Source organism: Ixodes scapularis, unplaced genomic scaffold (assembly GCF_016920785.2).
Source record: "Ixodes scapularis isolate PalLabHiFi unplaced genomic scaffold, ASM1692078v2 PGA_scaffold6__148_contigs__length_123643588, whole genome shotgun sequence".
NCBI lineage: Eukaryota > Metazoa > Arthropoda > Arachnida > Ixodida > Ixodidae > Ixodes > Ixodes scapularis.
The window spans coordinates 88,791,439-88,813,919 of record NW_024609881.1 but is presented as its reverse complement, the minus strand read 5'-3'; the positions used below and the strand labels follow the sequence as shown (position 1 = coordinate 88,813,919).

Here is a 22,481-nt window from a genome sequence, read left to right as displayed (position 1 = left end):
CGCGCTTCTCCTTCTTCTCTGCGTCTTTGATTGTAGATTGACTCATTAGAAGAAGGAGAAGAGCGCGACGGCCCGCGGCCGTAGTGCGTTCTGGCTCGCGCTTTGGCGGGCGGGCAATCAGATTAAAAACCTACCGCTGAAAACCACCCCGTGTACATAGTCGAGAACATGATAAGCATCGAATGGGAGTGAACGTAGACATCTAATGATCCGATACAAAGTTTCGCTTGATTCCTAAACGAATAATGCCATAGCCAAGTACACCTTCACATAAAATTGTTAGACAGAATTGAAGAGAAGATTGTGTGTTTCTTGAAAGAAATTTCGGCCCCCTTCTATCCGGTCGTGGGCGAACCATTCATTTTGTTGCATTTCCACTTCTCCGCTTCCGCAGATTATGAATGTGGTAGTTTGGTCCAGTGGCTTAGAGCTCACGTTTTGAAAGGAACCGAAAGTAAAAACGGACCAGTACAAGCTGGACTATGCTAGACGCTTGAAGACAGCCTGTCGCAATGGAAATGAACTGCTCTAACGTGGTAAGTCGGGTCACTCGGTTCATAATTTTTCATCCCCTTTTGAAAGGCTCCGAACAAACAAGGAACCAGGACAAGCTCAGGTTGTCCCGGTTTTTAATGTCCTTTCGGCGCTCCTCAAAACGCACAGTGTTCGGTTTCTAAACGCTGTTTTTATTTTGGCACGGAAATAAGACAAAAATACGTAATAATTTTTCACACCAGTGCAATGCAATACAGACTTCTATTTTCAGCAAGCTGCTTTCCGCCATGCTTCCATGTCATCCTCCAGGCCTTGAATGTTTGTGCACAGTGATTAAACTATTTACATCTAAAATGACATGCGCTAGAAATCTGGTACTTTCTTTTAGAAGCAGAATGTTAGTGCACATGAATTCTCCCAGCGTCTTGCCTTCTAATCGCGTGGAAGGAAAAGGGAAATATCGCGGGCATGATTCGTGCAGAAGGCTAGATTCAATGGTCGCCCATTATTTCTACAAACTCCCTGGCAGATACACTACCATAGATCCTGGTGTCCTTTCTCCAAGAAGCGAGGTTTTAATAAAACTTCGTTGCTCGGCCGCTTTTTTTTTTTTTTTGTAGTGGCGCGAAAAAAAAAAAAGAAATAGAGAGAGAGGAAAACAACAGTTTTCGCAAGCTGATTTTTTTTTTATTGTTTTTGCAATTGCGATATTTTGTAGTGTTTAGGTATGTCTTCGTGGTGTAAACAATTTTACGCGCTTCCCACAAATATTTCATCATCAACGACAGTTTTAAAGTATTACGCACTGCCTCGGGTGCTTTGACCTTACGCACTAGAGCGTCACAGGAGCGAGTATTTCCGCAAAATAAATACAAGGACCTATTTCTCCCTTTGAATCGACCACTTTGTGGCATCACTACGAACACACATTCACCATGAAGTTGTAACAAATAATGATTGATGATAAAATTGATTGGGTCCCAACAGAAGAGCCACATTATTTAGGTTGCAAATAAACAGGGCGTCGTTGATGTGATGTGTTTACTTCCACGTTCGAATGTGTTGAGAATGAGCAGCCGAAAAGCGCAGTCTGCAGGCTGCTTCCCGGAGTCGCCTGATATTTCCCCAACTCGGGAAAGGGGGGGAGAAAGGGGTGGATGTTTTTTGAAGGTGATAATATTTATTCTCACTCAGGAGAGTCGCCGGTCGTTAAAAAGTCGACTCGCTGATAACGGGAAAGCCTGTGGGGCCCCATCTATAGTAACCATGAGTAAAAGATGGTATACACCTATGTCACTGAGAAATTATGATCGTGCAAACGATGGGGCGTTGTGGATACAGGTGAAGCAAAGACCTATCTTACATTGTGCCGTCCTCATTAGAAGCAAAAATTACGGTTTGCTTCTTCAACCCCTCCTGACGCAAATCTTTCCAATTTTGAATAAATCCGGGACAGCGTTGACCGCGCAAGCCCGCGCCAATATTTAAAGGTCTTTATCAAGTTATAAAACAGTCATTAAGCAGACGTAAGGAGGAATAAATACGCAAAAGAGTCCAAAATGGGGTGAACAGCTACCTATGAGAGGAGATGTGTTTCAAACAGTAATGAAGAGATTAGGGAAAGCCACTTGATTTATAAGTTTCGGAAATAAATGTATTATCGACGACCTGAACCCTTTATTGTGCAAGCCAATCCGTGTGCAGACGCGAGAATGGTTCCAGCAGCCGCGCGATGCCAGAAAGCGGCTGCTGGAACGAACCCAGCATACCACGACCCCTCGATCTCTACCGACCGAGCGGCCTCGGACCTGCAGCTCATGGGAAAAAGAGTTCGGTCGCGTTGGCTTCCTCAATCCTGCGGATTGCGCGTGCCCGCGTCAACGAGGGAAGACACCTGGACGTCTCAAGGTCGTTGTGGCGCTCGCAGCTAGCCGCTCGTTTCGCGCTTTTTGAGGATTATCCCTACAGAAAAAGCCGACACAAAAGAAGCCACTGCCCTCACGTGATTTTTGGGAGAGAGTGAAAGAGGAGGGCGCGAGGGGCATTTTCCTACCGTGCGGAAAATGGTTTCGTTGGTCGGTCTTTAAGAATAGGGGAAACTTTCGTCCCTAAAGCAGGGGGGCAAAGTTCCTCCGTCGTCTGCATCTCAATGTGGTGCCCCGAATCGAGCAACTGGAACTCACTAATGCTTAACGAAGACGCTACATCTCTTGTATGGGAAGAAAGGAGCAGCAAATAAAAACGTGACACGAGCTTTCCACGAATCGCGTTTATTTCCGAAGCCAGCTTCCCCGGCAGGTAAAGAAACTTGCGTTTCGAAAGCAGTCACTAAATATTCTCGCCGTCCTAGCACTGCGATGTTAAAAGGAAACAACCGACACCCAGTTATTTCGTGCACTTTACGTGCTATTCCTTCAGTCTAAAACTTCTTTTTATCGGTTCTACCATCATCCTTTAATGGTAAAATTAAAACTGCAACTATACGTACCTTAATTCATATTTCAAGACTGTCCTGTGCTTCCCCAGAGCGTAATCCCTTTTTGGGAGGAGACAGCAGGACATCGCGAGCGACAGTCCCATTGGCCACTGTACGATAGGGGCTACGGTTCAGACCAGTGTTCCAACATGGCTATCCGCAGGCCAATCGATTGAACCGTAATCGCTCAAGCGGTCCTAAACTCTTTAATGTGAACCAGAATGTCGACCTGCGGCACCCTGCCTCCTCTGATCACGGCCTGACCAGCGGCATCAATACCCAACAGCATCAATGCCGGACAGTTCACGTCATCTCATATTGTTGTTACACCACTGATACGCGAAAACACGGTCACATTCGCGAAAATTCCAGTCTGCGTTCACAACTCACAACACTGCCATCACGATGTTGCTGCTATGTCTGACAACCCGAAATACAAAACCACGTTGATTGCCGGTTGGCACTTGGCATCGGAAAACAGAACCGAACTCAGCACAGAACTCACCCAGCACCCGGCAGCAAACCTTGCCTGTCTTCGACGAACTTTCCGCGGTTTCCATAACGACGTCAACGTCGACACGTCGTATCGGAATCCAGAGGCGTTCACCTTAGCCCAGTGTATATAGCGCAGCAGGTACCGCTCCGGAACTTCGCTGTTTCTAACGTTTTCATTCGCTCGTTTGACTAAATTAGTGGTACAAACGTCAATGCAACCGAGATATTCAGCACGTTTGGGCTGGGAGGCAGAATTACTGCTCATTCACACTGGAATTTCACGCGCACTTGATGTCATCGAGTGTCCGTGCAATTGTACTGGATCTTTATACAACCGCGTACAAAACCGCTTTGCGAACGCAGATCCGCTTCCAGTGTGAATGAGCGGTTACAGGCGGCCTTCGCTGCCGCTGAAGCTCAATTAACTCAACAACGTTTATTGAACAACGTGCACGACGTGCTCGAAAAACGAAACCGAAAGAAGATGAGTCGGGAGGGCGAGAGCTTTCTCCCATCTGCATGGAGAAAAAGAAAAACGTCTCGTTCGTCCCTTCTCGTGTCCGCTCGGGGGCGAGTCAGTAGAAAGGGGGAAATCGCGCAGTTGCAACCTTTTTCCTTCTATATTTTTTTTGTTAGATTGCGTGCTGTTGTTTTGATCTTCGTTCCTTTTTATGAGCCATACTATCGTATACTCTAACAAGAATGGCCACGAGAGACGAAAGACACCCATATAGGTGCTGTATCTGTAGATTGACCGGAAGTTTGCCTTGCAAAATGGCGACAGCTGGAAGCAAAGTCAGTAGAGCGACTGAACGCATTCACAGAAGCTTACTAGAAAAAGGTCCATTACCCGACTCGCATGTGACATGACCTGATGGCTCCAACCATTTTTTAAACTTGTTTATGCTTAGATTTAAAACAAGCTGGAACATTCGCCCTTTTAGTATTTTTTAACCCTTTGGGTTCTGATGTTTCTTGTATATTGTAAAATGTACAGAGCACCACGATGTAGAAATATGCTGGCACAAGTTTTTGCACGCGAAATACCAAAAACAAGGTAACGTGGCGCAGCTAGTGCCGAAAATGCCACTTCGACTTTTATTTACGACACGGCGTGGCGCTACTTTCGCGCTGTACTTGATCTGCATGGTTGTGAAGGGTGACAGGTCGCTTTCATTACAAGGACGATTGGAACCGATAACAGCCTCAAAATAAGGAAGGACGAGTCAAAGTAACTGGACAGACCAACGTTTGGTCTGTCCAGTATATTTGATTCGGCATTTTTCTTTTTGCGTGTTTTTATTTGAGAAAAAAAAAAAACTGAATGCTGTCTATGTTCACAAATTGAACATTATTCTCCTTTCCTTCTGCTATAGCGCTCGTGCGGCTGACTCAGATAGTTATTTTCATTTTGTAATGTTGCACTTGAGTGACCAGTCGCATCTCTGTTTTCAAATACAGAGGAACCTATCGTCCCTATGACATTGTCGGTTCTGAATGTATTAGGATTTTAAATAAAACGCGTTAACTGCACCTCATCTAAGGTTGCAAGACAATTTAGTGCAATATAGCTTTACCAACAAGAGATGAATGAGAAGGCAGGAGAAGAACTGCCAAAAACAGCAAACAAATGATATTTGAATGAAGAATATCACCTACTCTCTTGTACTACTTCCTTCTAAAACTGCTGAAACCAGCTTAGCCGTTTTGGAGATGTTTTAACAAAATTGGCAAGGTCTGTCAGCAAGATAACAAAACCTCAATAAACACGTACGTCTTTTTACCATCAAAACACGTGGTCCAGAGATGTTCATACGGTTTGACTCTCAAGCCTATAGGTATCTTACATCAGTTTAGAAGGACAGTACCTCTCCTAACTTTAAATAAATAACATTAATAGGGGGTTTGTGTTTATTTTTCTACCAGTTTGTCACAAGCAATGAAAGTTTTATAATGAAGTACAGAAACTTCAACACCAACCCGACGGGAGAAAACACGACGATGTGCGTAAGTGCGATCATGATGGAAATGAACGTGACAACTCATTATGTGCTCCATAATATCACCTATTTGAATACGACAAGCAGCAAGATGTAAGTAATGTTTGCGTTTTCATGTTCACTTCACAGTAGTACTGAAAGTGGCCGCCAACGTTGCGCCAAAAAAACTCTTAGCAAAACGCAGGCGGCAACGTTAGTAAAACACTCAGTTGGGAACCTCGCCGTCGAAACCTGGGCCGCTGGCGTCCACCAAGATCGAGCTAAATACGACAACAGCGCCACTCTTTATCATTTGTCTGTACTGTGGTCACCTTGAGCTTATAGAAAGCATGCTTTTGCGTAAAAACAAACAAAAAAGACTCTTTTTGTATGAAATTTATTGGAATTTAGTACAGAATGAAGGGCGCGTAATGTTTTTAAAATCTTTAGTTTGCAAGGTTTTGCGGCACAATGAATATTGTTTTTATACAACCATGCCTTAGCGGTGCTTTCAAGTAGCGCGTCCCGACCTGGGTGCATTTTAACTTCTGTAGTAAGACGCGGCGTGTCCGCTGGGGAGACGGCGGTGGCATCCCTGTAAGTATCTATTTCGGCGCCGAAATGGCCGATTGAAGCCAAAATATACGTAACGTGCGGTTCCTGGAATGGCCGCTGCGGGAGAAATGGTGGCGTTGTGTTCGTCATCAGCTCGGTGCTCGAGGACAAATCGGGGCCGCTTTTTCAAAGCAATGTCCACGCCAGTTTCCCAACTGAGTGGTTTAGTACCGTTGCTAGGCGGACTCTCATGCTTAAGAAAAGTTTGCAGATTTTTATACCAGAATCGCACTTTTTATGTTTTGTTTCGACAGTGAAATATACCTTGTAACACCCGCTATCGACAGGGTTTTCTGCTATCGGGGTTTATTCTACTTTCAGTTTGGGGGTGTCATTTCGGGGTTTACACCTTTTCGCGCAGATACCTTGTTTTTTAGTGTCAATCTTCGGCGTCAGACAAAAGCCTGCTTTTCCTGGGGCTTATGTTGAGCAAAATAAGACACAGGAATGTTAGTCACCGGCCTCAAGGAAACATTATCCCTGACCTACTTCTAAGATGTCCCTATACCCATAACATAAGGAAACGAGGTGCGGTTCGGATGAAGCAGCTTTGCGAAGAGTTCATTGTTCTAAATTAGCATAAAATGTAACTGTAGATAAGGGTTTTTACCCCTATGCTAGGATTTTTCTTATTCAAGGACAGCTCCGATTCGGGGCTGTTTCACCTGATTTCAATATAACCGCAACGCATCTCAATATCCAGAGGTCGATTTTTACCGAATACACTGTGCCCTAGGTTATATCTTAAAATACTCCTACACACACAGCGAAAAAGTACACCCCTGGACGCGTAAACCGTTGTCCCAGGGCGGACTCCCCAAATGGTGTTCGTTTTACACGCAAGGCTCGGTGTATTTCGTTTGCACCCGAGGTGTCGTGTAAAATGAACATCTTTGAACGTGTACTTCGTTCTGCGATCACACGTCTAGGGGTGTTTTTTTACAATGGCGGCCGTTTGACGCAAGACGGGTTCTGCAAGCGAGGCCCAGCGCTTTACACGGCTTTTCGCCGCAGCGAAAGCGTAGTTTGCACGTGTTCGTTCGTAATCGTCCATACGTGCTGAACTACCGCAAGCATTCACCCCCAAGCGCCGACGCCGTATCCATTACGGCGATTACGCGACAGTGGGAGCGACCATCGACTGCATCCAGCAGCGTGTTTCTCCATCGAGCAGGTCACGTTCGCGTGGCGGTTCAGCCGATCGCCGAGGCCTCAAGCCGGTTGCATTGTCACCGACGCCGGGTAATTTCCACAGCAGTTATCTTTTCGCGACCACAGACATGAACTTTATTGAAAAAGCCCGTTTGCCGTGAGCGGCGACGAATAGCTCCGACACCAACCCGACCCGACCCTACCCGACCGGCGTTACCGACGTCCCGCTCACCTCTTTACCGCGAGCAAAGTTGTACGCGACGTTTCGACGTATCCACTCATATGTCGTGTGTACGCAAATTTTGCGGCTTTCCGGGTACGAATCTGCTACCGAAACGGCCAGCGAACGAAGACGAACTGAACGCCGGCGCTATGCGCCATTTAAACATGCGGTTACTTTTCTACTAGACTGTAGCTATGTCAATGTGGTGTGGTTCCTTACACATAAATGGACTGTGTACAAACAAAGCTAAAATAAAATTGGGCGGCTGCTTGCGCCACCTAGTGAGTATGCAGAAAATTACAAAAACGAAGGACATTTCGGCATTTGCGGAAGTGACACACTCGAACACGGACGGCAGCATACCAACACATACATCACAGCACATACCACAAGATCAACATACAAGCATCTACATACACAAACAACGAACAGAGGCACTAACAACCCGACACTCCTACTCAAGTATAATAGAAACCCGCTCGGTATATATAGCAGACTTTTTGTTTCAGACGAAGGTCCGGTGACACCCCCTGTATTTTATATGAAGGTAACGATATTACACAAATATTACTTATATAGTACGGCGACATAAATATAACTTGGGAAGGTACACATTTCTCTTAGTCTAGATTATAGCTAAAAGACACTCTATATTTAAAAAAAAATGTTTCGAGCTAGCCAAAATGTAGCAAAATCTGGTTTCGTTTTCGGAAGTTCAGCGCTCAAGGCTGGAATGCGCTAGCGAAGTGTGTGCTTGCTTCTGTCAAACTATAATCCATTATATGACGCTCTCAAAGCTGCTGGCTGCAGCCCCCGTCTTGGTTTAGGGTTTGATTCACACGCGCTCCCGTGGAAATGAAATTATGCGCGCTCGAGTCGATATTATTGACAGCGTGAAGTATAAACCGAATGTAAACGATTTTGCGAGCGACGAGAAAAGCGACGGCGACCCGCTTCGCTGACGCTCGGTCATTTGTGCGACGACGCAAGCCGCGTGAAAGCGGAACGATGTTTTCTAGAAATCCAAAAACCGAGTGACGCGACGAGCGATAGTAAGAAATCTTCGTAATACGTCGCTGACTCGTCGCTGTCGCCGTCGCTCGCTAAATCGCTCTATGCAGTTCAGCGTTTATACTCACGCTAGTGCCGACCTGCATTACCCGCTGAGCCCAAGCAAGCGATAAGGATATTCAAATATGTCACAACAGTGGCGTGCATTCGCTAAGAAAACATATATCTCAAATTCCTGCAGTTTGACGTCGGGATCCGTTACTTGTTCTGCTGTCACCTTGGCGAAACGGTCACTAAAGAGAAACTAGTCAGTTTGATTTATCAGAGATTATAAAAACCTTATCTAGCCACTGTTATGCACAAAAGCACTCTAGAATAAACTGAACACAATCGGTAACTTAATTTTCCAAGCATAATAATTAAAAAAATCTTAGAAAACAATGTATTTTTAAGGTGTTTCAAATAAAAAAAACTGGAAAAGGAGCCTTATTTCAGCTGCACTATCACGTAAATACTTTGGGAAAAAAATATCTATTGAGAAGTAGGTTTTGCAATCTCTAATTTGCTTCTTTCAACTTTCCAGTTACTTTATGCGTACTTGCAGATTGTATCCTGACAAATCTAGAAACAATTGTATAAAAAGTAACAGTCTATATAAAATTTATAGCTTAATTAAATTCACATTTGTCTGATAATGTTCAATTTTAAATATGAGTTTTATATTTCACATCTATTATTTCAAATGATTGAATTACATGCTGCTTGATGCATGCTGTGCCGCCCCCCCCCCCTCCCCTTTTAAATATATATATCCTGTATATTTGCTGGTTAGTTGTTGTAAACCTCTTAATGTCGTGTTATTTGTTTGTTGTTGTAGGTGTGTGAATGCATATGTTGTACCCTACTCCTACTTGGGCCTTCAATGGCCAGTAGTATCCTCTAAATAAAATTAAAAAACAAGTGAGCAGTAAAAATCTGGAAGACAAAAGTAAGCACAGAACCGTGCAAAAATGCATTCAGTATATGAAACAGATACAGATATGGGCCTCTGGCGGTCCATCGGTTCAGCCTCCACACCCCCTAAAGATGGCAGTGTTGCAATATTACGAAGCAGCGCACAGGTAGACAGTTACCCAAAATCCAAACACAAAAAACTCACATCAGCGCTGTGCGAGTGTATATTTTTCTGTATTTGAATTTTGAGTAATTGGTCTACCTGTGCGCTGGTTCGTAATTATGCCGTACCAACTCGCCCAATCTGCCGTATTAATAGTGTTGCAAAATACTTAGATCAACTATAATGCTAATGACTGCAGTGTATAAAAGCAAGCTACTGGTCGGAACGAGCTTGACGGTACGAGAATAAAGATAATGTTTTCACAGTTAAACTCTGAGTCTGTTGCACCGTCTCTTCCGTCCTCAAGATCGAAAGTGCTACAGATTGGTGACCTGGACATGATGATTGACTCCGAGCACCTGCTATCCAGGGGAATGTTCTTCGTGGCCAAGGGCACGGCAATGGCTCTGCCTTTTCGGACGAAAATGCAGTAGGCACATATTCAACTTTCTCAGCCTCCACATCTGCAGCGCCTCCGCAACCACCTCTGCTCTGTCGCATCTAGCACCGGCACCTCCCAGCAATGGGCTGCGACCACCTTGCTTGCCCCACCGGTTTGGCAAGTGAATATTCATCGACATCTTCACACTGTTCACAAGGCATGTTGCTAGCCGACCAGGTTATCCTCATCGTTGCCATGTCAGGCATTTGCTCTCAGTTCGGTTCCGCATCTTAGGGGATGTTGCATCGGCCCCGCAGTCGGCCGGCGTCCCCCTTTCAGTTCGAGGCTGTACACTCCAAACTGATCGAGCCGGACTGGAAGCACGACAGGGTCGATTTCCCCCGTCTGCTGCCTCATTTCCTGACCTCGGCGTCAACTACCATGCACGGCTTCCAAACGCTCTCTTTCCTGCTCTCTAGTATGTCATCCTGCTTGCGGTACATGTCAACAGCAACGACACCTCTCTGGAGCCGCAATCACTTCAACAAAATCGTGCCATTCCTCACAGTGCAGAGCTGAGGGCGATAGCTCTGCGGCAGTCTATCGGTTCAGCCTTGGCATCGCCAAAGATGACAGTGCTACTCATACTCCTCGCCACGAGCTCAACGACATGAGAATAAACAGAATGTTTTTATTGCTCGGAGTCGGTCGCAGCATCTTTTCCGTCCACAACATCGTATACTCTATAGGTAGTAAGCAAGAGACACACTTCAGATGAAAAGAACAAATGCTCAGATCACACATGCCGCGGGTGTCCAAAATTATCCATCATGTTGAATATTGTTTTTTTTTTTTTAATTCTAACAGAAGACAAACATCATTATCGCGCAATCAAAATGAATACTTACGAAACACCTAAGTGTTCATCGCTGAGCTGCGGCTGAGGCATATATTTATTTAAAAGTGCACCGGTGATAAAACCTTCAGGTTTGGCAACAATACCGAGATTACAACGGTTGTTGTCCATTATAAAATACAAAAGAAATAAAAAATACCGGAAACAATGCAAGGTACAAATCTGCACAACAGGCTTCAGAATTCAACTACTTCGTCGTACTGGAGTTTGTTACAGTAATAACAGCTTTGGATGGGCTGTGAGGACAGCATTCACACTGAACTGGGTGCCTTGGTGACTATAACCAGTGTTGAGGAGTTGCCACTCCAGAGTTGGAACGATTCCGCACTTCCACAACCCTGGAATCGAATGCAAATAAAATGGTGGCAGCACTGGAATGGAATGGGAATGAAATTAGTAGTTACATTTTGCCCAGAATAGAGTAGGAATGGAATAGGCTTTGTTCTAATGCGAGCAGCTTAGATGCCGTCAAAGGGGCTTTCGAAACGGCATTATTGCACTTAGGTAACTGGCGGTTTGGTTATCTGACTGCTTATGTTCCTTCGAGGATGAAAGTGGCAACCCCAGTGAAGCAACCCAAACTGTAGAGTTGTAGGCTGACAAGGGCAATTTACTCGATCTTAATCCAGGGTAAGGGTTTTGTACCTCAGCGTTCCAGAACCTACCCGTGCCCAGCACTTTTCAATCTGTGTTGTCACGTGACACGACCCACCGGAATAACTCGGATCTATTTGGGTAAGATTTGGAACACAGCCAAAGTGTCGTTCCTGGTGCTGCGAGATGCAACCATAAGGCTGTTGGGACCATGTTTGATTACAGCACCAGTTGCAGGCCACCAGGCAGGGACAATGTCACACCGCCCGCACTTCGTTAATACACGTGACTCCTCACTTATTATGTATCTCGTAAAAGTGGAGGACATATACGGTTCTTTTGTGGAAAAGATGGGCGACTTAGTTTTCCTCTCTGTTGTGAGGCTTTTACACCTGGTGGTGCGATCAATATCTGCAGTGCTTCCATACCAATTGCCACTAGTGCTATGTGCGACCAACGCTCAACTTAGTAAAATCAATGATTGCGGGTAGGGTTTTGAATTAAAACTTGTGTTTGGACGAGTTGGTTCATACTGATTTAAAAGGTTAAAAAGCGCAACACAACAAGGACAATAAAGACACGAAGACGACAGGACGGGCGCTACGTCCTGTCCTGTCGTCTTCGTGTCTTTATTGTCCTTGTTGTGTTGCGCTTTTTAACCTTTTAAATCAGGGTTTTGAATTTTGCAGTTGTCTACGCATTTCACAACGCCAGCTTTACGCCGACGTTATTTTCCGGTAACTTAGTACTAGCTGTCAAGTGCCATTTTCACAATTGGGAGCGATTGAGAGGAATAGAACGCAGCAGTTCAGCCATTCCAGGAGTGGGGATGGGCCCAGTTTTTCTTTTCCAGGAGTTCAAAGGAATGGAATTAGTATTAGAAAATTCCAATTCTCTGCAATGGAGTTGGGTGGAATGGGGAATCTTTTCTTTGTTTGCACGCCGCCTAGAATGTTTGAGATGACTCGAGAATCTTGTTTGTTCGAGCTCGGAACCTTCTAGATACCTACGGGCTTACAAAAAGAGCTTCGCATGGCAGCTCGAGTCAGTCGTCCTTTTGTCGCTGTCAAAGTATGTGCGGTCTTTGTTACTTTATGTTTCTCGGCACAAGTTCGCTGCATTTAACATTGATCTGAAGTTTTATTAATCAAGTTTGTTTTTGTTCATGACATATTGGTGGATGTGCAGGGTAACGCAGTCTATGCCCATAAAGCGTACCATCTGTGAACACGATAACTCTGAAGGCGACGATCGTGAAGGCGACGTCCTTGAAATCATCCGAGGACGACTCCAACTGTGACATCAACGACGACCTCAACTATGGCCTCGGAAGTGACTCGGACAATGAACTTGACAAAGCCCCTGGCCACCATACTTAGACGAAAACATCATGACGACTTCTACGCTGATGATGAAACGGACGACAACTCCAAAGACCAAACCTGGCTACAATGTCAACAACCAACCTGACAACGGCCTCGATGACAAACAGTCTTCAACTGTGGTGACGAGACTGATGACGACACTGATGATGACCCAGGCGAAGACTCAAACAATTTCATGGAAGACGATCCCGACTACGGCTTTGACAGTTATCCAAGGACAATCCGGACGATGACTTTAAAGGGCAACTCCGGCCAAAACTCGAAATTAAAGAAATTACTGGTGACACAAAATACGACCCCAGCCAAAATATTACGTCCGTGGGATGCCGCATTCTCAACTAATGCCGATAATAAAAATGTGACCCGCCGCGAGCCGCTGCACCTTAGCGGTCGGCTAGCGGGATGCCGATCACTAAAGCAACATTGGGCCGTGACGTCAGTATCGTTCTTTTTTTCCTCCAAGCGTTACGCGGAGTGCGCTTCTTTGAGCCGCTACCACCGCTACTTGGACTTGTGATTGTCATGTTTAGCCGTTGCTTTTATCTGTAGCCCGTGTAGCTTCAATATAGCCTTTTGTTTATTTGCTTGTGAGGACTCAAAGACTGGTTTTAGCAAGCAACTCGTAGCGCCCAATACTGCCCAGCTGTTCCTCGAAGGATGCCGAGTAGAACTTGTAGTGCTCTGGGCTGCTCAAACAACCCGCTGCACAACCCGGAGGTGCTTTTTCACAAGTTTCCAATGTACCAGAAATTGAAGAAGGTGTGGGTCAACGCTGTTCGACGAGTGGACTTTGGCTTTTACGCGCCCAAGGAAAAAAGAATGCAAAAACAGACATGTACAGCCCTAACGCAGCAGCCCGTGCCGGAAAGCCTCAAAGCTTCGTGTCTGTTACTGACCCGCAGCGCGAAAGCGAGAGGGCCCCCAGTACTGTACTTCACTGGCAGCGCGTCGTAGAGCAACGCCGCTCCATTCACGGAGCCCCGATGACAATTTAGGCCTAGCGACAGAGTACGGAAGACTGCACACACGGCGACAGCCGCTGAGTACGGTACTGAACGAGTTCACTCGTTTTCCAGTCGCTACCTTTTGGGTATACCAGCGACAAGTACGGCATGGCACACGCACGGCAGCGGGGGCCGCCGAGTACGGCACTGTACGAGTTTACGGGTTTTCCAGTCACTAGCTTTTGGGTATACGCACTAACTCTTCCTACATGTGCTGGATAACTACCACATATACAGAATTAAAATAAAATCAGCTTACCTCCTACCTTTAGACAGCTAGCGCAACAGAAGTAGCTGCTGATCAACCTGCGTACTCGTTGAACGAGAACGATCCTGACGTCACGTTCACATAGCGGCTGATTTCTAGTGCTGCCAGGGCCTCGAGCGGCTAGTTTCGGTTTTGTTGGCCGTGCCCCAAACAAAACTTTGAGGCGTCCATATCTTTAAAACTACGCACAATAACGAGAAAAAAATTACACCTTGCAATTCAGGGACGCTGACTGCACTAAAAACAGTCATAATCCCAAAATTGAAAGTATGGTCCGGAGTTGCCCTTTAACGACGACCACGACTACAAACTGGACGGCGACCTTGATGATGAACCCGATGACGATACCTACGGCAAGTGTGGTATCTGTCACGAAGACAAACAGGACGACGACGCCTGGTATGTCATTCAACGGAGGAAGTTTGCCAGCTTGGTCGCATTTTGATGCAAGCCACAACTTCATGACGATGACTGCTACAATCTTTGTCACCACGACGCCCAGTTTCAGCCTGGCTACCCACTGTGAATCTAAACACCAATTCATCGTCGCAGCAAGGAACTGTTAAAGTGGTGCTTCGACCTCAAGGTTATTCGCTACATGAGACCTAAGTTGTAAGTCGTTGGCCAATGGCACATCAACATTGTCACGCTGCCCTCTGCGACCCGTAGGCGATTCATGTCTTCCGACTCAACTGAACTAGGTAGGCTCGGCAGGACTGTGAAAATCTGCTATTTACGAGACTGTATTTTGACCTAGTCTTGTTTAAGCTGTTAATTTAATTTTGTGTTGCATAAAGACGACGAGTCTTTCACAAGAGAGGAGTAATGCCACGTGCAAATAGTCGAGTCAGCAGCGTGATCGACTCACATGCCGCTGACCCCGCCAGCGCATGTCCTTCTTTCTTTAGTTTGCGTGACTGGAATGATGAGACGACTCTAAATTTTTTTTGTTCGAGCTCAGAAACTTCTAGATACCCACGCGCTTACAAAAGTACCTTCGCTTGGCTGCTTGAGGCAGTTGTCCTTTCGACACCATCAAAAGTCGTCGTTAATTTATGTTTCTCAGCACAAGTTCGGCGCATTACACACTGATTTTAAGTTTAACAAATAAGTATGTTCTTATTCGTGACAATATTTAGATGAATTTTGATAATTCAATCTTCTGATATTTCAAACTAAAGTGTGTGGCTTCCAGGGCCCGTTTGCTCAAGCGCTAACCGCGGCTAAAGTTAACCGCAGTACCAAGGAGAGGGATTTTGAAATCACGTGACTGGCTCGGCAGGAATGCAGGGAAACATAGCGGTGCCCCGGTGAGTGAGCGCCGCTCGCTTTGAAACTATGTCGTTGTAGCTGCAATATTGGGCGCGTTAGTTAGCAATGAATGGTGCCAGAGGCTTTCGCTTTCTTTTCCTCATTTAAATCGCAAAGCACGAGAATATGACCTCGCCGCATTTTTTAGATAGTCTTTCGATTCTGGCCATTCCTAAGCCTAAATGAACGCGATAAATGTTAGCATGGCAATGTCTTTGGAAAGTGGATTGCTTTGACTCAATCGGCCGGGTATTAATAGCACACAAAAGCAGACAGCGTCTCAATAGACCATATTAGACCTTTCTCTAAATTTCCCAAGCACCGAGGTGCATGCTAAAAGTGTAGTTACACGCGTTGCACGTGCTGGCATCTGAAGTAGTAACTGTTCTAAAGCAAAAAGTCTAAAACAAATTTTGTCTTGCACGTGCGTTGGTCAAATATTTATTATGATTATTTGCTTCGAATCTTTTATAAGAGGAAGGCCAGTTCGCGCGGACCGCAGAATTATACTTCCAGCGTTCTTCTCGATGCTTGGGTAATTTAGAAAAAGGTCTATAGGGAGGCTGTTTGCTTTTGTGTGCAATCAATACCCGACCGATAGAGTCAAGACAATCCGCTTTCCAAAGATGTTGCTAAGCCGACAATTACCACATTCACTTAGGCTTAGGAATGGCCTGAGTCGAAAGACTATCTAAAGAATGCGGCAAGAGCCTTGCTCATGCTTTGTGATGAAGTGAGGTAAGGCAAAGCGAAAGCCTCCTGCACCATTTGTTGCTGACTAACGCGCCCGGTATTGCAGCTACATCGACATATTAGTTCCAAAGCGTGCGGCGCTCACTCACCGGGGCACCGCCACGCTTCCCCGCATCCCTACCGAGCCAGTCACGTGATTTGAAAATCCCTCTCCTAGGTACTGCGGCTAACTTCAGCCGCGATTAGCGCTTCGAGCAAACGGGCCCTGGAGTTTGAAATAATGAGAACACACACCACAGCGCACTATAGCAAATAACACTCACACCTTACACACGAAAAATAAAGCAAAATTCAAACAAACCGCGCTGACTGACAACTCTTTTTATATAACTTTGTCTTCTTAAACCTCTAGCACCACCGAATTTCCCAATTCACGCGCACCGATCTCCTAGATGCCTAAAAATGTGTAACCAACTCGCCCAAGCTGCTACGTTAACAAAATAATGAGAGTCGACTGTAAAACACCATTTTTGCTAAGCCAAGTAGCAATTTATTTTAGTGTAATTTCTAGAATCTTTTATTCAGACCGAACACTTCTTTTTCAATAAGCTTGTCGGCATAAAATTTAGACTATTTTTTATAGCTTAAACGTAGCAAGCGTTCAAAACAAATACAACCTAGTGCATCAGATACACAGAAAACACAATATTAGCAAATGCTACTTTTATTGAACACATCTGGAGTTTCTGTTGGATACATACAGCGCTGTGAAGAAGTACACCATTCTTATATGAAAATAAGCTTCCCACCAGTGAAATTTCTCAAGTTAAACAGCCTTGTTGTAAGTCAGGCACGTTAAAGAGAACCCTGCCAAAGTTTTCATAGACACTCTTACAAAGTTGTTTCATCCGTACAATAGCGACTTCAAGGTATATGTGTAGAAACTTCCCAAAGTGCAAACATTATGTGAAGAAACTGCATTTCAAAGTTGACGTCCTCGCAACCCCCCCTATCGGTAGCTGCTCTACCGGCAACAATGAAAAGAACTATACAAAGACCGCTGAGGCCACATAATGTAAGACATAGTGTCCAAGATTCGCCATGGACAGCATTGTTGGTAGTTGGACTTGTTTGTGCTCACTCTTTTACCCAGTCTGTCAATTGACAGCTATTTAGAGTGCATGATAGGAACTATTTGTGCTGTAGACATAAAAACATGTACATGTCGCCCCCCCCCCTTCCCCCCTTTGAATCTGGCAGGCGAGACCACGCGAAAATGTTTGAGAGTAGCTGTGTAGAACTGACATGTTCTAACATTCTGATGACACAATTATTTATATTTAAAGGTATGCTTAACCGAAATTCGAAGCTTGCAAAACAACACTGGGGCGGTAGGCGGGACGCTGCAAAACCCCCAAAACATCACACATAGAGCATCATTTCTAACGGATGGCCGTATTTTTGGAAACATGTGGGATTCAACAAGGCCGACGAGACATGTGATGTCGCGATTCTCATTCCCTCTCCTCTAGGCTTCATCCCCTTAAGCAGGTGAACCGAAGCGGGAATGAGAGAAGCGAGGCCGCTTCCCCTCATTCTAAAGTGTACCAGGAGAAGTATGATGTCACATTTCTTGTTTGATTGTGCCCTTTCCTTTCCAAGATTACGGCCATCCGTTTGAGATATTAATGTATGAGTGATGTTTCGGAGTTTGTAGAGCTCCCATTCAAAGCTTCCGCGGCCTTATTTTATGAAATCCAAATTTTGGTCCAGCATCCTTTTAAACAAGCTTTTTTCAAATATTAGCATAATGAACATACAATTGGACAACTTTCTAACTTACAACAGTATCCTCCCGATGATGCCGTACAAAGGTTCTGTCACATGCACCAACCGAGGGGATTGCTGCAAGTCCATCCACACTCTAAAAAAAAACGTGCCAACTAGCACCTTTTAGGGTTCTTTCGCTTGTCCGATGGGCGGCACCCTTAAAGGTGCAGAAAAGAACCCACAAAAAGGGTTCTTTCCAATGAACCCTATTTCGGGGTTCTTTTCGGATCGTTTATTGGTTCTTCCTAATGAACCCTATTTTTGGTTCTTTTCAGAACGCTTCTGGGTTCTATTTAGCGAACCCTATTTCGGGGTTCTTCTAGGATCCTTTTTGGGTTCTTCCTAATCAACCCTATTTCGGGTTCTTTCCCGAACCCTTTTTGGTGCTCTTGATGAACCCCATTTCGGGTTCTTTCCAGAACCCTTTCTGGTGCTCTTAATGAACCCTATTTCGGGTTCTTTCTAGAACCGTTTTCGGTGCTCTTAATAAACCCTATTTAAGGGTTCTTTTCGTATCGTTTATTGGTTCTTCTTAATGAACCCTATTTGGGTTTTCTTCATTCCGGTACGTAATTAACTAGGTGACAGGCAGAAAAGTAAAGATCATGTGCATTCATATACTTTATTGGGGTCGCAAAAATTGATTGTTGTGTTCGCAGTAAAAAAAACTAACAAAATTTGAAACAGTTTTAAGACGAGACGAGTATCACTGTCAGCAATGTGCACACAGCTTCTACTGTCGTTCTGTTGCCGCTCAATGTGACGACACCGTCCAAAGAGATGTCAAATTTATTTTCCTGGAGATGGATTAGTGGCCATCAGTGTCCGGACTTCCTACAACAAAAAACAAGAATATAAACACATGTATTTTCCTCTGCATAATTATGCTGCGAGTTCCTCATTCGCGACGCTTTCAGACCAATTATAATTGTATAGGTTTCGCTAAGCATTTTATTTCTCGTTTAGCCTTACGCTCTAAAACATACCCGCAGATCTGATTTCCTTTAAAACATTTAGTGGGTCAGTCAGTGTGATCTAGAGAGCGCGACCAGCGGATGACGAAGCCTGAAAAGAGGGCTTTGCTCGGAAACATTTTCTGCACGGAGCACCTGAACTATCACGTGACTTAATATGATCCTCATTAAAAAATGAGCGCGCTCTGCTTCTCTCTCCTTTTGCTCCGGACGCTTTGTAGTCGATGGTCAAGACGACCATGTAGCAAGAAACGGCTTGTTACTCTCAGCCTCGTGTGTCAGCCCCCTTCGCTACAACACTGTGTAAAAGCGAAAAATGGCACGCAGCATCAAGTGTTCCCTTTCCAACCAAGAAGTAGTAAAGGAAGAAAATCGGAAGTCATTGAGTTACAATATATGTACAGTACACACATGAAACAATGCCCAACGTGCCACCGCATTTTCTCTGCTCTTAAAAATGCCCGTGCGTCCACTTCCCCTGAGAATACTCGAGGGGCCGATCAATGCAATCTATACGAAGAAAACTCGGCCAATGGAGAAGTTGAAAATTTGTTTCGAGTTAAAAATGAAGTCTTTAACGTGACACTGAGCATGAAGCCAGCACGTGGAACGTCATGCTCAGTGTCATCTCTCGCTTCATTCATATGTCTAAACATGCTTTGGCCTTTTTATTCGCCGAGCTCTCTTCGTGAATTGGTGTGATTGGCTTCTCGAGTGTTCTGCGGGAAAGTAGATGCACAGGAATTTTAAGCATGTTTCAAGAAACATTGGTTCCACCCATTATTAATCCTTCTTTTCCTATAGTCAGTAACAGGTTAAAAAAAATCTACGAGCTGAAGAGGAGGAAGCGGACAGAATCTTGTAGGGGAGAGGAGAAACTTTCTCTCCATTCCAAGCGTCCGCCGGCTTTCTTCTTTTAGATTTTTCTTAACCTGTCATTGACTTTAGTCGCTTATATTTCTTTTAAATTATTTTTAGAAAATAAAGCAAGGATCTGTTTTATATTGCTAGCTCGTATATTGAAAATATAACCCTGACAAGCTTGCATTATCATCTGTGACAATGCACTATACTCTGAGGTGACTTGGGCAACTTTTTTTTTTTGTGGCAATGTAGTCGAAGTTAAAAACGCCCGCGCATCTTGAGCGCCAATCAGGGCTATGCACACGCACTCTTCACTTCAGAAACGCCACAGAAAGTTGTTTCCGAGTATAAGTTAACCCTGTCTTAAACGAATGGCGCCGATAAGCGGTCATGAGTTCGTAATGAGGTAATAAGTTAACCCAGCATATTTATGGTGGACGAAGGTAAACCTCTGCGTCGTCGCAGTCAAACTTGTGATAGGTTACAAAAACACCGACTAAAGTATACCTTCAAGCAGCTCTTCAAGGTTCAGAGTGACGTTTTTTGTTTGCCTTTGGGGAACACCAGTGTAGAAGCTGTAAATGCCTCCATCTTGGCTCTCATGTCCTCCGGATGTCTTTGCCGAACGGCAGTTTAACTTCTTGTAGTAACTGAAAAATAAACAACAAATGGAGAGTGTTGCTGGTTTACAAAAGTACATTTATGCGCTATAGATCAAAAGCCCTTGTCTCATTCACAGGCAATAAAACGGGTAGTAAGAAACTTTGAAAGTCCTGATGACCTGTAAAAATCTCGAAACTTTAAGACTAAATATAAAGAAGACAATATTGAATTACCGTTCCGGGAATCGTCATTGCCGGAAATTCCTCAAGGACTGTGAGGACTCCAGCCTCGCTGAGGATCAATTCTTGGCAAGACTGAAACGTCGGCATCATGCGGTCTTGAATCAGGTCGACGTTCAGGGGCACTTTAGTTATCTCTTCTTTCATGAGCAAGACATGACGGCGAACGCTCACGGCGCCTTCACATTTGTCAGTATCAGCGAATCCCTAAAACAAAAACAAATTGTTACGTTTATGCGCCGTTTACGCATGTAAGCTATTGACATAATAGTTGCAGCACTGAATATAAGACCAAGTAAAACAATTATTTTTATCAAACATACATCCACATTTGTGCAAACACAAAATGCACAAAAAGTTCGCGCCTGTCGATTACCGCACACCACTCTGAGAGCCAATCGTTGCAACCTGTGAAGTCCGCTCAGCGAATGACGACGCGGAACATACGTTTAGACCAAGAAATGCAGTCTGCACTGTTACATTAAGCAATGCAAGCGGGACATTTTGCATGCCTAATGCCACAGCGCAGACTGCGACTTTGGATCTAACCAAATGTTCGGCATCGTTATTAGTTGAGCGGTGCCGTAAACTGCAGTGATTGGTTCTCGAAGTGTCATGTCCCTGGCCGGTCAAAAAACAGAAACGTTTACAGCACTATTTGCTCGCGTTTATTGGGGCCATAAATACGGATACATTAGCTAATTAAAGCCCGGTAGCATAAGTTTTTACATTTACGAAGAGATATCATTGCTCATTTCATTCGCGCTGTAAATTCGAAGTTCTGTTCTTGAGATCTTTCTGGCGGAAAAGCTTGAACTCAGTATTTTGTCATATTATATAAAGTCAGTATTGTAGTAATGAGATCAGTGTTCGCTTCAAAAACGTTTGTCTCTTGTGTAGTTCAACATACGAGACTGTCAAAATAATGTTTTTTTGTTGTTTTTTTTTTGCAACGTGCTTGTTTGGACAACTGCAAGCCAAAATCGCAAAATAACAAATTTCAAACGACAAGTAGCTTAATTAATAAGAGGCCGCCCCCTGTCCTATTTATTATGCCTATGCATCAAACACCCTCTTGCCATATTGAGCGCGTCTGTACTTATAGCAATTTTTAAGAGAAATTACGAATATTGTCTGCTTAAGAAGTTTTACCTTGAAATGATGAACAGGCCGATTGCAGTTCGTTTTCAAAAAGCCACCTGCAGACGTCCCCAATCGTCCATGTGCTCATGTCCGCTGAAATGTTGCAAGTGATGACTAAAAGGAAAGGAAGGAAGGTACGTCCTTCTAGAGCTTCAAACCCAAAGGGAGAGGAGGTCAAGCATTGTTCCGATCCACCACTCGGACGAGCGAGCGCTGGCACTCCCTCGAGCAACGAAGCTAGATCCTGTTGGCTCTAGTGACCTTCAGCGACCCATCCCTGTTCACCGCTAAGCTGACAGCGTGGTGGGAGCTACGTGCTTGCCGAACCAATTAGTCGCCTGGTTTTTATCACCTCACACCTTTCTCTGCGGTTGTGATCACGTGGTGCAAGACAGAAGGTTCACTGGTCGAACGAGCATGACGATTCCACCGAACTGTCAGCCTAGTGGTGAGCAGATTAGCCCCCGAAACGTCGCTTTTGAACACATTATGGCTTATCTTCTGGGGTATCGTTGAGCTGTCCGAACCATGGTTCGCTGGCGAAGATAATATGCACATGTCATCGCTTTTCCGTCCCTGTCTGCCAGGAAACACGGCGATCACATCACCAAGCACGTCCGTCAACCGCCGGTAAAATTGTTGGCAGTTCACTCTCTTGCCCAAAAGAAACACAAAATAAACAAGAGCGAAATTCTCGATTCGGTGTGACACC

At 44.8% G+C, this 22,481-nt stretch overlaps 1 protein-coding gene across 1 annotated transcript in view; it reads left to right on the top strand.

The window, feature by feature from the left end:
• The window catches only part of LOC115332805, a 48,783-nt gene that overhangs the window by 5,742 nt on the left and 20,560 nt on the right, over nucleotides 1–22,481 (top strand). Inside the window, exon 2 of the mRNA XM_040209024.1 lies at nucleotides 5,393–5,559. Within this exon, the coding sequence (XP_040064958.1) occupies nucleotides 5,393–5,559 (167 nt within the window). The remainder of the gene's footprint in view (nucleotides 1–5,392; nucleotides 5,560–22,481) is intronic.